The sequence below is a fragment of the Theobroma umbraticum genome, unplaced genomic scaffold (assembly GCF_002168275.2).
Source record: "Theobroma umbraticum cultivar Fairchild unplaced genomic scaffold, ASM216827v3 scaffold_51.0, whole genome shotgun sequence".
In the NCBI taxonomy this organism is placed as follows: domain Eukaryota; kingdom Viridiplantae; phylum Streptophyta; class Magnoliopsida; order Malvales; family Malvaceae; genus Theobroma; species Theobroma umbraticum.
The window spans coordinates 7396680-7414831 of NW_018397260.1; the positions used below are offsets into that span (position 1 = coordinate 7396680).

Here is an 18152-nt window from a genome sequence, read left to right on the forward strand (position 1 = left end):
ATTAGAGGTAAAATTGTTAACTTAATAAAATTTTGCTTATAAGATTTATATATTTAACTCTTAATTTTATCATTTTCTTTAAAGTTGTGTTTTCTCAATCTCTTTAAAAGAAGAATAAGAAAACAAGAAGTTGTAAAATTTAGCAAAACTGCTTTTTAATGGAAGAAGAGGAGAAGAAGATGTTGGAGTTGGAGAGATAATAAAAGAAAAGGAGAAGAAGATAATGGAGTTGGAGAGAGATACAGATAGAGAACAAGAAATAGAATATATGATAGAGATAGAACAGTGAAAATATTTTTTTTGTTTAATTAATTATTATAAAATTTTAATATTTAATTTTTAATCCCTTAAGATTTTTTACTTTTCTTATTAATGAAATGTCATATTTTAGTGAGCTGATAGTGTATAGAAGCTATACATTATCAATGCATCAAATATTAACCATAATCTTAATACTATCAAATAGAGGAACTTATATTTAATAACATTTTCGTAATATTAATTTAATATTTAATGGGCTTGTAGATAAAAATTCTCTTCAAAAGCCCAACATAGGGAGGTCAAGATTTTGAGTTGCAGTCTTCCCTCTGTGACTTGGAGTTGGCAGCAGACAGCCCATTTTCCATGATCAATAATTCCAGGCCCGTTACGGCCACGAATTGAAAGAGGCCTGTTTGCAGAGTCCTTTAGCTGCTGACTCTAAGCCTCTCCTTGTCTCGAGGCGGCAGGGGCTGAGGATCACCGCCAGACGCCCAAGACATGGGCACGATACAACAAGAACAGGAAGAACCTTTGATTCTTTCAACCACAGACCAAAGTCGACACTTCCACTGCCAACAGCAGGAGCCCGTAGAGACAAATCTTATAAGCAAAACTTGGGTTGAGACAAAGAAGCTATGGCTAGTTGCAGGTCCCTCCATCTTCAGCCGCCTGACCATGTTTTCCATGACTGTCATAACTCAAGCTTTCGCTGGCCACCTTGGTGATCTCAATCTCGCTGCCATTTCAATTGCTACCACTGTCATCATTGCCATCACTTTTGGCTTCTTGGTAACAACTAACAACCCTATAGGCATTTTCCTTATTTTTCTCGGCTCAAAATATCTCCTTGTATTTTGATTAAAAAAAAAAACCCCAACTTTATAAGCTTGCAATTTTCTTATATAGTTAGGAATGGCCAGTGCATTAGAGACACTATGTGGACAAGCTTATGGAGCAAAACAACACCAAATGTTGGGTATATACATGCAACGTTCATGGATCGTTCTCTTCATTTGTTCCATTCTTTTACTTCCCTTATTCATTTTTGCTGCTCCAATCTTAAAGCTAATTGGACAACCAACCAACGTGGCAGACCAAACAGGTTTAGTTGCAGTTTGGCTAATACCATTTCACTTAAGCTTCCCGTTTCAGTTCACATTGCAGAGATTCTTACAGAGCCAACTGAAGACTGCAGTCATTGCTTGGGTTTCTGCGATTGCTCTTGCAGTTCATGTCTTAGTGAGTTGGGTTTTTGTTTGCAAGTTGAGAGTTGGGATTGTTGGGACAGCTATCACTCTTGATTTCTCCTGGTGGTTGTCAGTTTTGGGACTATTTCTTTATGTTGTTTGCGGTGGATGTCCACTTTCTTGGACTGGTTTTTCTTCACAGGCTTTCGTTGGGCTTTGGGATTTCTTCAAACTCTCTCTCCCCTCTGGTGTCATGCTTTTGTGCGTGATTGGTCTTTTATCTGTCCTGATTTATTGATAATTGAATTGGTTATAATACGAAATAATCTGGGTTTGTGTTATTTTGATGTTTCAGGTTGGAGAATTTCTATTACAGAATATTAATTATAGTGTCTGGATATCTGCACAATACTGAAATTGCAATTGATGCTCTTTCAATTTGGTTGGTTCCACTTCCTTGGGTTGCCTTTTTTTTTAAAAAAAAAGATTCTACTACTTGCTTGTTGTTTTCATCTTTTGCTGCATCTTCTTGATTAATTTTCAATTTCTCATTTGGCAGCATATCAATCTTGGGCTGGGAATCCATGATTCCGCTGGGATTTTTGGCGGCAACTGGGTATGTTTCTGGTTGTGAGTCCCTCTCCCTATCTCACAGTGCAAGTGCTAGTCAATTCAAATAGGAATTTCAAAAAATTGGAAGTAGAAAAGGAAGATTTAAGTTGAATCTCTATCTACAACCGACTAACTACAAAATCTTTAAGTTGTTCATCGTTAATGTGCAATGTAATGTGCAATAGATTTAGAGCTGAAAAGAGTGCCTATGCAGAATGGTGGCTTATCTTAACAAACAACTTCTATTGACTTTTAACTTAAATTTTAATAGAACATTTCTCTCTCCTTTAAAACTGAATTGTTCTTATTGATGAATACTTGTGATTTCCTTTTTTATGGTCTGAAGCATTTTACTCTGTAATTTTGGTTTGGATGATGATCTTATTCATTGTAGCGTCTCCAGCAAAATGATGAATCACAATAGCACATTCATATGTTATAAAATATTGAACCATCACCTATTCATATGTCTGGCATTGGATGTACTAAATGCATTGGATTCCCACAGAATCAGTTTTAAGACTTGTTTCCAATTTTTGGTATTGGTGTAAAGACTCTTTTGATCAGAAATAGAATGGATTCTAGTCTACATATAAAACAAAGATGTTTTTCTGTGGAGCATTTCAATCGTGATACAACTGATTTCGAATTATTTATTGGCTTGATTGTTTTTCAGCTCTCACCCCTATGTACTCTTTCATCCATCCCTGTCTACTCTTTTCTAACATGTAGGTTTTGTTAATATAGTGTGCGTGTAGCAAATGAGCTTGGTGCAGGCAGTGCAAAAGGTGTCAAATTTGCAACTATAGTGTCTGTGATTACATCTCTAGCAGTTGGATTTTTCTTTTGGTCAATTATTATGGCCTTTCATGAGAAACTTGCAATGATCTTCACCTCAAGTTCTCCTGTTATTGCAATGGTTAATAAGTTCTCAACCTTACTGGCATTCACCATTCTTCTCAACTGTATTCAGCCAGTTCTTTCAGGTCAAAAGCTCAATACCCAATTGCTATTTGAAAACACGAACAAAAGTTTGTCGTATTATTTTATCATTGTACAAAGATTTTTCAGGTGTGGCAGTTGGATCTGGTTGGCAAGCTGTGGTGGCATTTGTCAACATAGGTAGCTACTATATAGTTGGAGTGCCTCTTGGTATCTTCTTGGGATTGCTTCAATTTGGTATCACAGTAAGTAATCATACCATGTGAGAAGTATTTGGTAAAAAAGTTCTCTTATGAAAATTATAAAAAATGGACATTACTGTTCAACTAGAACATGAAAACATGACTATATTTGTCCTATTAATCTACAGGACATTGAATATCTAGTGTTTAGAACTAAAGCATTTCAATTTGTATAACCAGGGTATCTGGGCTGGAATGATCTGTGGAACTGTGGTCCAGACATTGATACTAACTATCATCACGATGAAATGCAAATGGGAAATAGAGGTATGTTGTGAAATTTTGAATACTCTTGGTTGTTTTACTTTTCTATATGGAGCTATTAAGTTTCGCGTGTCTAAAATCTCATTTACAGGCACAAAAGGCTCAAATGCATATATCAAATGACACAGCTTCCTACTAATAACATCAGTTTGAGTGTCCTTATGTGTGTTGTATTATGATGCTGATTCTTCAAGCAGTGAGTGAATCAAGGTTCTGTCCGGACCTGTTTTGTGAAAACGAAGAAAAGGCATAGCTACAAGGTAGACATAACATAGCTACAGCGATATATCTGGACCTGTTTCAATTTGTTTTATATTGCTCCAAAATTTAGCACCCAGAACGTGAAGGAGGGTACTGTTGATCAATGGAAAAGGAGTGAAATGCACCATATGCCCGGCTCGTATCTACATCTTCCAAGTTTCCATGGATTGGTTCCATATTTGAAACTAAAAAGGGATATTCTAGTCGGTGCAAGAGTAGTTGGAACTTGGAACTGGAGATATTTATTTGAACTTCCACCTCAGTATACCATTCAAGCTAAGCTCAAGTGGTTTGTTTTCAATTTTCATTAATTCCTTGTTTGCTAATTTTCTGGTTCTACAGTACTTGTAAAGCCTGTAAAAACAGTTACACACAATTGCTGCAACAGGAAACCCCGGAATGATAATAATGGACCATTTTGTGATTCACTGACAGATTGAATACCAGAAAGAATTAGGTCGGCCTAAATTCTTGGGCTTCATTAGGGACCCAAGGTAGTAACCCCGCCTGAAATTGGGAATAGCCTTTTAAGCCCAATGAAAGGACATCAGATTTTGTGTTCGCAGGTCCCAGTAATGAGTTGATGTTTATCTTTTCAATCATGGTCCGTCTTCTTATGCACTGCCCCGTCCCCAGCTAATCACAAAAAAAACTATAGCTTCTGTTGTACTTTCCCACCTAATGGGTATAAACTACAGACGCCAAACTTCCAAAACCTATGATAAAATCACCTAGTAATTTGCTAGCTAAAGGCTAAAGGCCAAAGGCAAAAGCATTTCTTACCGAATACAAGAATGTCTCTTTCATGAACGGCTGTAAATAATTAAATATGGATAAGCTTTGTTGATTAAAAGAAAATCATTTCTTTACCATCACTTTGCACCTCGTTAATCTGCCGCTAGCTTCCAGCAGGAAGGAGTCGCAACCCAATTTGAGTTGTCAAATGTGAATCAGAGAGCCAGAAAAGCGAGCTATCGTATCCTGTCGTAGTTGGTTTTTCATTTCTTGATCGTGTCTTAGACTCTTTACGCATTTTATCAAAAAGACAAAAAGAAGAAAGCCCCACTGATGTGTTTACGACTAAGCCCACAGCTGTGATTGCTTTCTAAAAAGCTAGGACCCAAACAAAAAACCAGTTTCTCTTTTAAAGTGGGTTAAATTGTTGTCTCGTACGTGCTTTTTTGTCCCTTTGATCCTGCGTGCTTGTTATCTTCTTTCGCATGTAGGGATCGTTACCTTGCCCAACATAACCTAGCTTTAGACCCTAGACCTAACACTTTGCTCAACTTTTCTTCCACCCTTTGGCACGACTTCCTTCAAAGTGAACAGTTCTCCATTCCCATTGTCACCGACTTTTCTTTCAGGGCATTTGGTGCATGGATGAATGCTAATATGAACCTTCTCACACACGTGATGTAGAGTACTATAGAAACATACGACCATTGGTGCACGTGTTGGCGTGTTACAGTGTTCGGTTATACCAAAATTAAATTAATTTACAGAAATTACTAGAAATTTTGAATCGTACATTACATGAGTTATGATAAATTAAACATAAAATCAATAGCTCCAAACCTAACATATGTACCATATGAATTAATACGTATTGAGAGAATTGGGTGCATGGATATATATTAATATCACATTTCATACATGTCATGTACTAGAGTATACATTTTAATTCTTCATATATGAACACAGGATACATCTCTTAGGTTGAACTCAAAAATCAGTGGGCATCAATTAATCATTGATCATGATGAACATTAATGACCTATTTACAAGTAAATTACCGGGAATGTGTTAATTCAAACTAGTTATGTTATGTATTTACAATTACATTTATTCATCAAAAAATAAAAAAAAATTAATTTTTCCTTGTGTATGTATGTATGTACAGTTGGATGAAGTAGTAGAGAAGTGACTGCTAATTAATTTGGATATCATCTCAGCCACAAAAACAAATGCCAACTTATTGCTGTTTGTGGTGACCCTATATTCAACCAAAAAAAAAACGTATTGGTGTTCGAGTATTGTACAAATCAGAAATCATATCTTCATTCAATGTATTGTTAATGCATAGATTAATTAATATATCATCATAAATCATAAACGGTCATTTATTATCATCAACATTTTTTAATTAAAAAATTTGTAGAGTTCAAAAATTCAATAAAATTATACTATGGGTTTTTGGATCGTGTATAGAAATAATTATACAAAGCACCACCAATTATGAATTATAGATAAAATCAGTACCTCTAGCATATGAATTGATCTTGGTCTGAAATGAATATGTACAAATTCAGACAGAGAGACGAAGCAACATCATTTTTTACACAAATTGTTAAAACACCAAATTGGAATAATTTAGAAATTGGCTTCAAGGTGTGTATCAATACCATACATAGTAATATTTAAAGAAATCATTAATGAATGTGGCAAAATATTTCTTTCTAGCTAATGTAGGTGTATGCATATCACACACATCACTATGTATTAATTCAAGTTATTTGGTATTTCTTTTAACTTTAGGAAAAGGATTTCTAGTTATTTTTGTTAGCATGCATGTATTGTGTTTATCAATATTTAGATTAAATTTTGAAATTAAGTCTATTTTATACATGTCATCCAATCTTCTATAATTTAAATGTCCTAATCTATAATGTTATAAATAAGAAGATTCAATCATATAAGCAGAAACAACTATTTTATTCTTATTATTATTAACAATATTTGATTTGAACATTTCATATCACATGTAACCTTTCCCAACAAATATTCCCTCCTTAGACAAAATGAATTTATTTACCTCAAATACAAGCTTGAAACCAAACTTATTTAATAGACTTCCAAGTACTAATTTTTTCTAACTTCTGGAACATAGTAAACATCTTTCAAAGTTAGAATTTTTCCATAAGTGAACTCAAGCTCAACAGTCCCCCTTACCTTTAACGGTTGCTATAGTAGAATTTTCTGTGTATAGGAAATTTCCATAGTCACTTGGAGTGAACTTCTTGAACAAATTTTTGTCAATACACACATGTTTTGTTGCTCCTGAATCATTCCACCAATCATCATTTTCTTCAACCATATTGATTTCAGAAATCATAACTACAAAACTTTCAAAAGCAGCACCATTTAAAAAAGTAATTTTCTTTTTCAATAATCGACATTTCCTTTTGAAATGTCTTAGTTTTCCGCAATGAAAGCATTTGCTTTTGTTCTTTCTTTTGAATTTTGGACTATTAGCACTGAATTTTTTTTTTTTTACAGGCTTAGTAGCCTGTCCTTCTTCCACAACATGTACTTTAGCTTCACTAGAAACAGCAACTTGTTCTTGTTTCCTGTATTCCTCTTCAATTCAAAGATGATTTGCCAAAACCTCAAAAATTATTTCTTTCTTTTTGTATTTTAGACTTCTTTTAAAGTCTTTCCATGATGAAGGAAGTTATAATGGAGGATGCAACTATAATTTCATCCATTTTCATTTTATATTATTTAAACTGATTAAATATTCTATCAATTTCTCATAGTTGTTCTATAACAGAACGTCCATCAATTATTTGATAATTAATAAAGCGACTAACAAGAAATTTCTTACTTGTTGCATCTTCTGTCATGTACTTGGCTTCCAGTTTGTTCCATAATTCGTTTGCAGTAGCCTCGTTTTGGTATGTGTCAAATAGGCCATCTGCCAAACCATTCAAGATGTGACTTTTGCACATATAATCGACATTGTCCCATTTTTGCCTCTCTCTCGTTGCAGCAACAGACTCATTTTCTCTTTCTTCTAGTTTAGGTGCAGTCAAAACATAGACAACTTTCAAAGTTGATAGTAGGAAATCCATATTCTTTTGCCATCTTAGAAAGTTGTCATCATCAAACTGATCTAATTTTACAAAGTCAGAAGCTAATTCTTTTAGTGTTCCACTTACCGCAGCCATTGTTGAAATGAAAATAAAACCTTAAAATTGTTAGAACACCATACTGGAAAAATTTAGAAATTGGCTTCAAGACATGTATCAATGCCACTATCTTTAAAGTTTTATTTGCCTCCACTTGTAATATACAAAAGAGTTACCGACGTATAAACCTCGAAGATACAATGAAGTTCAGTGATTGTTATCGATGTATAAACCTTGAAGATACAATGAAACTCAGTTATTGACAGCGTTTTGTACTAACGAAATCAATCCACTGAGCACTCACTGGAGCATAACAAGATTATCAAACTTTTATAGTATTTTTTTATAGAAAAATAGTATTGAAGAAAATTGAGAAATTTTGAGAAAGGAAGAAAAGTTTTTGTTTTCTGATATACGTTCTGTTGGATAAAGAGGGTCTTCTTTTATAGACTTAGATGCTTATTCCCAATAGACATTGTTTGTGTGAATTGCTCTTATTGATCTTTTCCAACAGACATAACTTTTTTTTCTTATTCTCTTTTATTTATTTATTTTTATTTTCAACAAATATAACCTTTTTTTATTTTAATTTCCAACCATCATAATTTTTCCTTTTATTTTGATATAAAATCATATCCTTTATTAGAAAATGTCCAATACAAATTCATCAAACTTTTCCCACCTAATTGGGCAAGCCAAGAATTGACCATCTTCCTTATTTGTACCGACTACAATGGAGCCAATCCCTTACTCCTTTGGAGTCTCAATGCTATCCATACACATTTCCTTATATCAAGGTATCGTATGTGTGTTCACCACCGCCACTAACTATATTTTCTTAAATGACTCTCTCTCTCATAAAAGGGTATGGAAGGAATATTGTTCAATAAACTAAATTCTACTATAATCTCTTCCTTTGGTTAGAGTTAGACAAACCCAAGATTCTCTCTAATGGACAGTATCCATAGGAACGGGGACGAGTTCCATCTACCTTTGCTAACAGAATCAGGACCAGAGGATGAATCAAAAGAAGAAGTGGTCATCAAAGATCTGGCACTAGAAAAGGACTTGACTACAAGGCTTTGGATTGAAACACAGAAGCTATGGATCATCGTGGGACCCTCCATCATCAGCCGCGTTGCATCCTACTCCATGAACATTATCACCCAAGCCTTTGCAGGCCACCTTGGTGATGTTGAGCTCGCTGCCATTTCCATAGCTAACACTGTCATAGTTGGCTTTAATTTTGGCCTCTTAGTAATCAATCTCTTCCTCTCTCAAAGCAACAAAAGATTGTATTCTTTCAGTTTACATTTTACATTTTGTCTCTAATATTTTTTTTTTTGGGGTGGGGGTGGTGATGTGGGGATTTTGACCAACAGCTAGGAATGGCAAGTGCTTTAGAAACGCTTTGCGGTCAAGCTTTTGGTGCCAAGCAATATCACATGTTAGGGGCATACATGCAAAGATCATGGATTGTTCTATTTCTTTGCTGTTTCTTGCTATTGCCCTTCTACGTATTCGCCACCCCGCTTCTGAAACTTCTAGGACAGCCAGACGACGTGGCGGAGATGTCAGGAGTCGTGGCAGCTTGGATGATCCCTTTGCACTTTAGCTTCGCGTTTCAGTTCCCATTGCAAAGGTTCTTGCAAAGCCAGCTCAAGACTAGCGTGTTAGCCTATGTCTCTTTTGTTGCCTTGGGGTTCAATGTGTTGACGAGTTGGCTATTCGTAAACGTCTTGGATTGGGGAGTTATCGGTGCCTCCGTGGCGCTGGACATTTCGGGGTGGGTGGGGGTTTTGGGGCTTTACGCGTACACTATCCTTGGAGGCTGCCCTTTGTCATGGACAGGTTACTCCATACAAGCATTTAATGGCCTCTGGGAGTTCCTTAAACTCTCTGCTGCTTCTGGAGTCATGCTATGGTATATCCAATAAAATTTCATTCTTCTAATTTGACCAATCAGTCATTTCTTTCATCTGGTTCTTTTCCTTTGCAGCTTGGAGAATTGGTACTATAGGATACTGATATTGATGACTGGGTACCTGCAAAATGCCACCTTGGCTGTGGATGCCTTGTCTGTCTGGTATGTCATTACTCATTAATTAATTCCTGATTCCCATGCAATATACCTTCATAAATAGCAATTTTTTTTCTGTACTTTTCAGTCGAATTGAGAGTATGATTAGTCACAAATAGGAATTCTTTCTAATATTAATTACTGATGAATTACATTACGTATTATTGTATCAGATTAAGTCCCTACTTTAACCAGAAAATTTTGGAGAAAATAACTCTGACTCTCGTGCCTTTTGTTATATTTTCTCTGAAACTATTCATTCATCAACTTCTAAATTGGACTTAGTTGTCCTTTGGCTGTTATGATTTGGCAGCATGAGTATCAATGGATGGGAGATGATGATTCCAATGGCGTTCTTGGCTGCTACAGGGTACGAAACAATTCTCAATCCCATTAATTGTACACCCTAGTAATTAATATTATAGAGTATTGCACACTAATAATATTTGACCATTTGTCACAAAAGGACAACCCTTCATCTTTTGGTCAATTCTCCAATCGACTCTCTAACCATCTTTTCATATCTTTGTAAAACTCTAATCTTTCACTTTGTTGACTAAGTTTGATAATAGTAATAGGTAAAGGGGCTAGCAGAAACTTTGACCTCTGTTAGAGTACCAAAAACGAATTTGTCTTCTAAGAGATAGAATTGCATATCTTCCTAGGACAAATACATTCTTCAAGTTCATAATGTCATTATGACTATGACCTCAACATCCGAATGGCAATCCAAACCAAACTAGGATAAATAATTAGCATCTATAATGGAATATAACTTAGCCAAAACCAATTTCTCCTTTCTCTCACAAATCTTTGATCTTAACAAATAAAATATGAACCTGATAAAACTAATTGTAATTGATATTGGCAGAGTAAGGGTGGCAAATGAGCTTGGAGCAGGCAATGGCCAAGGAGCCAAATTTGCAACGAAGGTTTCCGTGGTGCAATCGACAATCATTGGCCTTTTCTTCTGCGTTCTTATCTTCATCTTTCGTGACAAGGTGGCATTGATTTTCACTTCAAGTTCTGATGTCCTCAAAGAGGTTGATAAGCTTTCATACCTGTTAGGCGTCACGATTCTCCTTAATAGTGTTCAACCAGTTTTATCAGGTGACTTTCCCTCCTAAGACGGGCCAACTAAGCATTCAATTGATTAATACTAAATTTTAGATACATGTTTTCTTTTCTTCACTGTTGCAGGAGTGGCAATCGGATCGGGATGGCAATCAACTGTAGCGTACGTAAACCTTGGTTGCTATTATAGTATTGGACTCCCACTTGGATTTTTGATGGGATGGGTTTTCCACTTGGGTGTTACGGTAAGGCTTATCCCCTCCTTCACCATTGGATACAAGTATCTGCTCCTAGTGAAATATCTGGGATCGATGTTAACTATTTACATTGCCCTGGAAATGTTGACATCCTCTTTGTTGTGGTAAAACCAGGGCATTTGGGGTGGGATGATCTTTGGGGGAACTGCTATTCAGACGGTGATTTTGGCCATATTAACAATGCGAAGCGACTGGGAAAAGGAGGTAGAACTTGACGTACCTCAACATTGTTGATGTATTTATTTCATTTAAAGAGTGACATTGTCTCATTTGTCATTTGTTGGAATTAATTTTACAGGCTGAAACAGCCAAGCAGAGAGTACAGAGGTGGGGGGAATGATCAATCAGAGGACAAACATTGAAGGGAACTAGTCCCCCTCATGGTAGATGAAATCTTGCGCAGTTATTAGTGCCCTCCGAATTTGGGAGCTTTTAATTATTTATGGGAAATTTTGTTACATCACACTCCAAGAAATATATATCTTCCATATCATTGATCATTGTTTTCTTGAATGAAAATCTCCTGCCGCCATTGGTGTCCCTTTTCCTACCCCTTCGATAATATCGTGTCGTGTTCTCTCACTAATAATGGTACTAAGACTACTTTGATTTCAAAACTCAATTCTTTCCCATTCATTAATTTTTTTCCTTACCTTCTCTTTTATGTTGCCTCTTTCTCTATCACAAAACATTACTGGTTAATAAGAGGAATCTTTCTGTGGGAGAGAAAAGGAATATGAGAGAGAAAGGAAGGAAAAAAAATTATGAATGAGAAAGAAAGTTTTGAAAATAAACAAGTTTTAGTATCATTACTAGTGAGAATACAAGAATCCAAATCCTCTACCCCAATCCCTGCCCCATTCTGTGCTCCTTCGGCATGTATCTATCATTTTAATTATTAATTAATAGATTTAATCTTTTTATCTCTTATTTCCTCTTTTCTTCCTCTATCAGCAGATTGTTCATAAATGGTGACCTTTATGCTTGTTTGTTTCGGCAAGAAGAACATGAACTTGTCTTTTCCTATCGTCATCGATGCAAGATAAGATTTTCTTTTGCTGTGAGAAAAACAACAGAAACCCAAATTTTGCTCTCAAGATAACAGAAGAAGAAATCAGATTTTACCGTGAAAGTAATCAAAAAGAAGGAAAACAAAAAAAGGCAAAACCCAAATTCTACTCTCAGGCTTAGCAATCCCTCTCTCTTCTGTTTTGCTGCTCATAAATCCTAAATAAATAAATTCTTTCTTCTCTCTTATCCTAATTCTCCACATCTATCTATCTCTTCCAAACAGTTTTATTATCAGTTCATGCATCTGGTCGTAAGGGAGATTAGCAAGGAAGAACGATGATATAATTGCCTACTACTGTCGGTTTAACTCACAGATCCAGTCGATATCAAATTGTATCTTTCATCGTAATATCAACCAGTAAATTGCGATATCGCAATATAGCAATATCTGCTACTGATACGGGGGAACAATCGTTTTGTGAGAAAAAAAAAAAAAGAAAATTAAACTCAAACATGTATTAATTAATAATTAAAAGAAAACAAGTGTTACTTTGTCACTGAGGGGACGCAGAGTAGGGCACTGATTGGGCGCATAGGATTTGGATTCGAGAATACACATGACATAATATTATTGAAGGGACAGGAAAAGGGGCACCCATTGGAGCAGGAGATTTTCAGTCTGTTTCACATAAGCAGACCCAATACAGTAACATGATTGGGCTTAAGACTTACTAATTGGGTTTCGATGGAAGTCTAAATAGGGAATTAAACTTCTTTCTGAACCCGGATTGGGCTTATGACTTGCAAATGGGCTTTCTGCTTTGCATGGAGTAAGCAGGGTGCATGGTCTGACAAGCTTAAGAAGCAAAAATACATCTAGTAGTCCGATTCTGTGCCTAAAGGCCACTTTTGTAAACTACTCTATTGCTTACTAGAGATCAAGCTATACGCAGAAGTATCTTACTATCAGTTTCAGTTTGATCTTAATTTAAGAATCTTTGCTTCTCACTTTCTGTCAAGAATCAGTTTTAGTTTATATATATATGTATATATAGAAGCTAGTAACAGTGCAAGAGGATCTAGTGTGCCTAACTCTTTGCGGAGAATGTTTGGGCCATGATCTGTTTGCCTCATTGTTTATGCATCAGCGACTCAAAGCTTCGTTGGTGGATGGTTGTACTATTTATTGGTCAGAGTTCAGTGTCTACAATGAACGAAGGCACAAATAAAAGAGATCAAAACAAAAAGGAAAAAGACAAAGGGACTCAACACACCCACTTCTACGATATTAAGTTCTCAACATTATCAACATAATTATGTGTTGTCATGGGCAATAGCCATTCATTCCTATTGGTAGATTGCTAAATTGAAACTTCATTTTCCCATTTTATTCATCATAATCGATTCCCACTGTTAATGCTTATTATGAATCTCAACAAAAAATAAAAAAAAACAGAGACTTGTAGGTGCTTCCAATCAATCTCAATACTATATATGTATCTGGAACCCAGTAGACAGGACTAGCTGGTATAATAATGGCGATAGAAACAGGGAGAGCTTTTTCAGTGTTCGTTAACAATCTGGCTGCAAAATCATTACAAGAAATGATTGATCGATTGGAATCCATTACACCTCAAATGATTATGTACACCATGTTAAAAGAAAAAAGAAAAACATATACAGCAAGGAAAAGTAATTAACGGCGAAAAACAGGGGAAGGGACCCAGTCAAAACCCCACCACCCACCTCCCAGGAGACACCAGCCAGGTCAAGTTGCTCGACCCGTCCCGTCACCCATCGTAATCGACAACATTTTCCACTGTTTCTTCTCGTCCATGATTACCGCGAGTTTTGCCTTGGTCTCTTGTACCAAATCCCTCAAGTCATCGTTCCTGTTTCTATTCACCAACAGCACAGATATTCTATCCTTGCAATCCTCGAACCTGTTTAAGGAGTTTAGGAACCGAGTGCCCTCGCCAAAGCTCAAACTCATCATTCTCAGTCCGAGTTCGGCAACTCGGAGAGAGATTTCACGTTGGACTAATCTATAATTTTCACTGACCGATCTAACAACCTCGTACACCAAACTCTTCCGTTGCAGGTAAAGCGAATGGGGTGCGTTACCTACGTGTTCCGCGAAATTGACCAGAACATCCAACTCGTTTAGTAAATCCGAGTTCCACAAAGCCATAAGCTTGTCTTTTTTATTACCGTCATTCTTCGCACTTGAAGAATAAAGGTGATAACCTAGGACTCCGGAGACCATCAAATTTAGTTCCAACACTCCACCGTACCATCGGACCCATGTTGACATTTCCCACATTTCCGGGTCGGAATCATCTCGAAACATCGATAAATTAAGAAAATTTCGACCCCCAGAGCAAGGATAAACAGAGAGCTGGTCTTTCAAGATAAACGACCCTCTCCCTATGATATTATGGATTGTGTAGAGGCATTTCAGGGCAACATACGCATTACTCGTGCGATGCAGTCGGTCCATGAGAGCTTGGATACAAGCGCATGCAGTGGCGCGTGATCCATGGCCAAGGGCAATAACAGCGGCGATACGATTATCCGTCGGTGGGGCGTAGAATCTGTGGGTGGTGGCGCGTAGAATCACGCGACGAACGGAAGATTTGTGGCGCTTCGTCGACAAGTTTGTTTTGATCAAAGACGCCTTGTCCTTCAGAATTCCTAACACAATTCTTAGCTTTTTCTGACAAACCATCGAAATCAGAAACAGAGAGATGACAGCACTAAAAAAATCTAGTGTAGAAGAAGAAAAGAGATACCGACCGTTAGGTTCATTAAAAGGACGATAATTTATGACAAACTATATATACATAAAATAGACACGCAAAGGTGTCGTTGATTAATTAAATAAAATAATTACATACTTTTATCGTCAATCCTCCACTTCACGGTTTTGCTCTTGTTATTATCCAATAAGGAAATTGTTTGACAAATTTGGCCAAAAGGAAAGTCCCGCGATGGAGCGGTTTCACCGTGTTTAGGAATATTTGACATCCGCATAATGTCTAATTCAACACTCTGGAAAAAGTGCGAAAAGGTTAGGAAAATTCGATTAATGCATGTTTATATAATTAACTATGGCAATCTGGGCTAGGTCTATGATCACGAGTATGACGTAATTGTGAATAAAACTATCACGAAAAAAGTAGTTCTTCACCATTTTTTTTCCCTTTGCTTGCTAATATATCCATCTTGATGGGAAAAAAGATTCATGCCACGATTCCTATCTCGCTAGTCGACCTCTCAAGTCTGAAATCTCAAATTTCAATTTTAGCGGCGTTATTATTTCAATCATGCATCCATCTTTCTTGATGGGAACAATGATCAGGATGTTACATGAGCAATAATGAGGTTCTTATAAATGAATAGGATGGATATCCTATTCAAATACGGAGGTGGTCCAAGCAGGATTTCCCATTGAGACTTTTACTTTGTTGAAGCTCCAAGTACTCCCTATATTTGATTCCGCGATAGGCCGGGAAGAATTGGCCGACAAAATCCGTCACCAGCTCTGCTGCGGGGCTTACAATTGTGTCAAGAGGAGGTCCATGTGCTGTCCCTATCGATATCCTTGTTGCTTTGTTATTCACCACAGCTCTATGCACCACGCTCTTATACTTCCCGTTGGTCAGTATCTAAAATTGGCAGACAGGCCAATGATAATATCCGTTAAACAACACCATGATCAGCCTAAAATAACTCTCTCAAACCTAATGGTTTCCCCAAAAAAAGTTATCTTTCTCCCTTTCAAATCATGTATACTTTTTTCAAATTGGAAACGTATATCATGTTCACTTCATCACATAAAACTACAGGATTACTGTAATATAGTATAGTTTCTATGAGAACTCCCCTTCCCTCAACTTAAGTATCAAAAAGGTTAAAAATAAAAATAAACTCCGAAGTTTCTCTGGTATATATATATATAGGAAGGCATACCTCCATATGATCTCCGGTGTTGACAAGAAAAGAGTTAGGCAGGGGATTGACGGGAACCCACTTGGCATTGTGCATTACTTGAAGGCCTGCAAGCCCATTTTGCATGAGGATGGTGAGGAGTCCATGATCCGAATGGGGAGGTAGACCCATCGAAAGCTCCGGCTGTGGACAAGGCGGGTACATATTTGCAACAAGCAGCTGATGGGAGTCAGCAGATTCTACTGCCATTTTCTCATTTATGTAGCTTTCTTCCAATCCTAGGCTTTCAGAGATCCCTTTAAGCAGCTCACTCGCCATTTCTCGAGTTCTTTTGCAGTATTCTTGTAGAACCTTGCTGTTAAAAGCAAGCGAAACATCCGCCATTAAGAGTGACCACTCATTAAACAAAGTAATTAATACTTTGAAGTTTGAAAACAAGTAAAAATTTAAGTATCTAATCAGATAAATAATTTTTTTTGCCACAAAAATTGATAAATATTTTTGGATGTTGGATTGGCAAAACTTGCATGTAGATCAAAGAAGACGGGAGTGGCAATAATGGTTTGTAACGTGGCCACATGCCACTGGGACCAAACCCGACAACATCGTACCTTCACAAAGTTACGATGGAAAATGAGGCGTCAGAATCTATTGGTGAACAAGGCTTTTTGTTTATCTAATTGAATCTTGGTGTGGTGGATGCCAGTTAAGATATACTGGTAGTATCATTTAGAATAAGGTTAGTAAGTATTTGTAAAAAATCTTGTACTATGTCGTGATCAATATAAAATTTTGCTGTGACCAATTGGTCATTTTGTCGAATTTTTTACCAAACCATCAATTTAATTTGATGAAATAACTTCTGAGCGCTTAATATATATACCTTATCTCGTGTCTATATTACGTAGCTGTCCTATATTTATTTGGAACTGTACTTGTTTTTCAAGGCTCGATGATTGTATTGAAGCCCGACCGAACCATAGATTTTTTTTTCATTAAATTTCTTCTTTTAAAAATAAAAATGGAGTTGTGGTCATCCATGACCCATGCATTAGAGTGCAGGTATGCTGTCAAGCCAACACTCAGATGTTGAAACTTTACCCGAAGCCAGAAGGCTTGTTAGGAGCACTGAAATGGGGATGAACGTGAACCTTGAGGTAATCCCTCCAAAGAAGAACCTTATCCACCTTCGGATTGAAGCTCGTTCCACACCTTATCGGATCAAACAGCTTCTTCCCTGTGTACTGTCGCTTTTCCTCCCCTGCTAAATCGAAGAAACCTTCAGTTGCCCTTATCATTTCATTTCTTAACGTCTCTGGCACTCCGTGATTTATTACCTGGAAATTAATTAGATACCCATACTAAGACATTTTCCACAATAGAAAAATTATACACTATGTAAACTGAACTGATATATCATTTTACCATGAAGAATCCCCACTCCTGGCATGCATTGCCGAGTTCATTGATGACTTTGGACCGCTCATCGGGATTGCCAGATGTGAGAAGGGAGAAGTCTATGGTGGGGATTGCTTCTAGTTCTGTGACCATGCAATCATCAGATTCTGTATTTTTGAAGACATACTTCTGAGGAAGAGAAGTGAGACAACCTGATTCAACTAGTTGTTTTACAGAAAACATTTTGAGAATATTCTAAGTTAAAATAGAAGAAGCTAGCCCGTAAAAGAAAACTCAGAAGTTTAGGGCTTTCGAGCGACTCTCCCTGCTAGCTATTGGCCTTCTTATATAGAGGAAGTTATCGGGCATTGGGCATAGAGAGATGGGACAAGAAGATTGATGACGATGTGATAAGGTATCTCATACTTTACTATCTCGTAAAATGAAAAGTAACGTGGTAACTACATGTAAGCAATGTAAGCAATGATTTTTTCTTTAGCATTTAATAATGACATTGAATTCTTTGTAAAATAATTACTGATATTAAAGTAATTCGAGTGAATCAGTAGTTTAGATAGAACAGTACTCTATGCATATATTCTTTATCGACAACTTCTTTGTTTGAAGAATAAAATTAACACTCTCTCTCTTCTTTTCTATATATATATATATGGGTCAGGGTAAATCTAAAAAGAAAAAAAATA

At 36.5% G+C, this 18152-nt stretch overlaps 4 protein-coding genes across 5 annotated transcripts; 2 read left to right on the top strand and 2 right to left on the bottom strand.

Moving 5' to 3' along the window:
- Nucleotides 1-709: 709 nt before the first annotated feature.
- Nucleotides 710-4294, top strand: LOC110416647 (protein DETOXIFICATION 27-like). Its single transcript, XM_021428680.2, has 8 exons — nt 710-1050; nt 1168-1709; nt 1804-1890; nt 2008-2064; nt 2808-3046; nt 3132-3247; nt 3425-3511; nt 3600-4294. Exons 1-8 carry the CDS (start codon nt 760-762, stop codon nt 3645-3647), a joined length of 1467 nt encoding a protein of 488 aa, XP_021284355.1. The 5' UTR covers nt 710-759; the 3' UTR covers nt 3648-4294.
- Nucleotides 4295-8499: 4205 nt separating this feature from the next.
- On the top strand, nt 8500-12655 carry LOC110416884 (protein DETOXIFICATION 27-like). 2 transcript variants are annotated; one of them, XM_021429012.2, is made up of 9 exons: nt 8500-8934; nt 9060-9601; nt 9677-9763; nt 10071-10127; nt 10629-10867; nt 10958-11076; nt 11203-11292; nt 11387-11471; nt 12043-12655. In XM_021429012.2, the coding sequence occupies exons 1-8, from the start codon at nt 8629-8631 to the stop codon at nt 11426-11428; spliced, it is 1482 nt and encodes a 493-aa protein (XP_021284687.1). In that variant the 5' UTR covers nt 8500-8628; the 3' UTR covers nt 11429-11471; nt 12043-12655. The 2 variants fall into 2 exon arrangements, with proteins under 2 accessions (XP_021284687.1, XP_021284686.1); XM_021429011.1 differs by lacking the exon at nt 12043-12655 and having other exon boundaries at nt 11387-12018.
- An 816-nt stretch (nt 12656-13471) lies between these two features.
- LOC110416652 (putative clathrin assembly protein At4g40080) lies at nt 13472-14937 on the bottom strand. The gene has a single exon (XM_021428690.2). It carries the CDS (start codon nt 14825-14827, stop codon nt 13868-13870), a length of 960 nt encoding a protein of 319 aa, XP_021284365.1. The 5' UTR covers nt 14828-14937; the 3' UTR covers nt 13472-13867.
- Nucleotides 14938-15241: 304 nt separating this feature from the next.
- On the bottom strand, nt 15242-17748 carry LOC110416651 (2-oxoglutarate-dependent dioxygenase 19-like). The gene is made up of 4 exons (XM_021428688.1): nt 17476-17748; nt 17152-17387; nt 16072-16405; nt 15242-15767 (listed from the first exon to the last, which is right to left on the bottom strand). Exons 1-4 carry the CDS (start codon nt 17689-17691, stop codon nt 15516-15518), a joined length of 1038 nt encoding a protein of 345 aa, XP_021284363.1. The 5' UTR covers nt 17692-17748; the 3' UTR covers nt 15242-15515.
- Between the last annotated feature and the right edge of the window lie 404 nt (nt 17749-18152).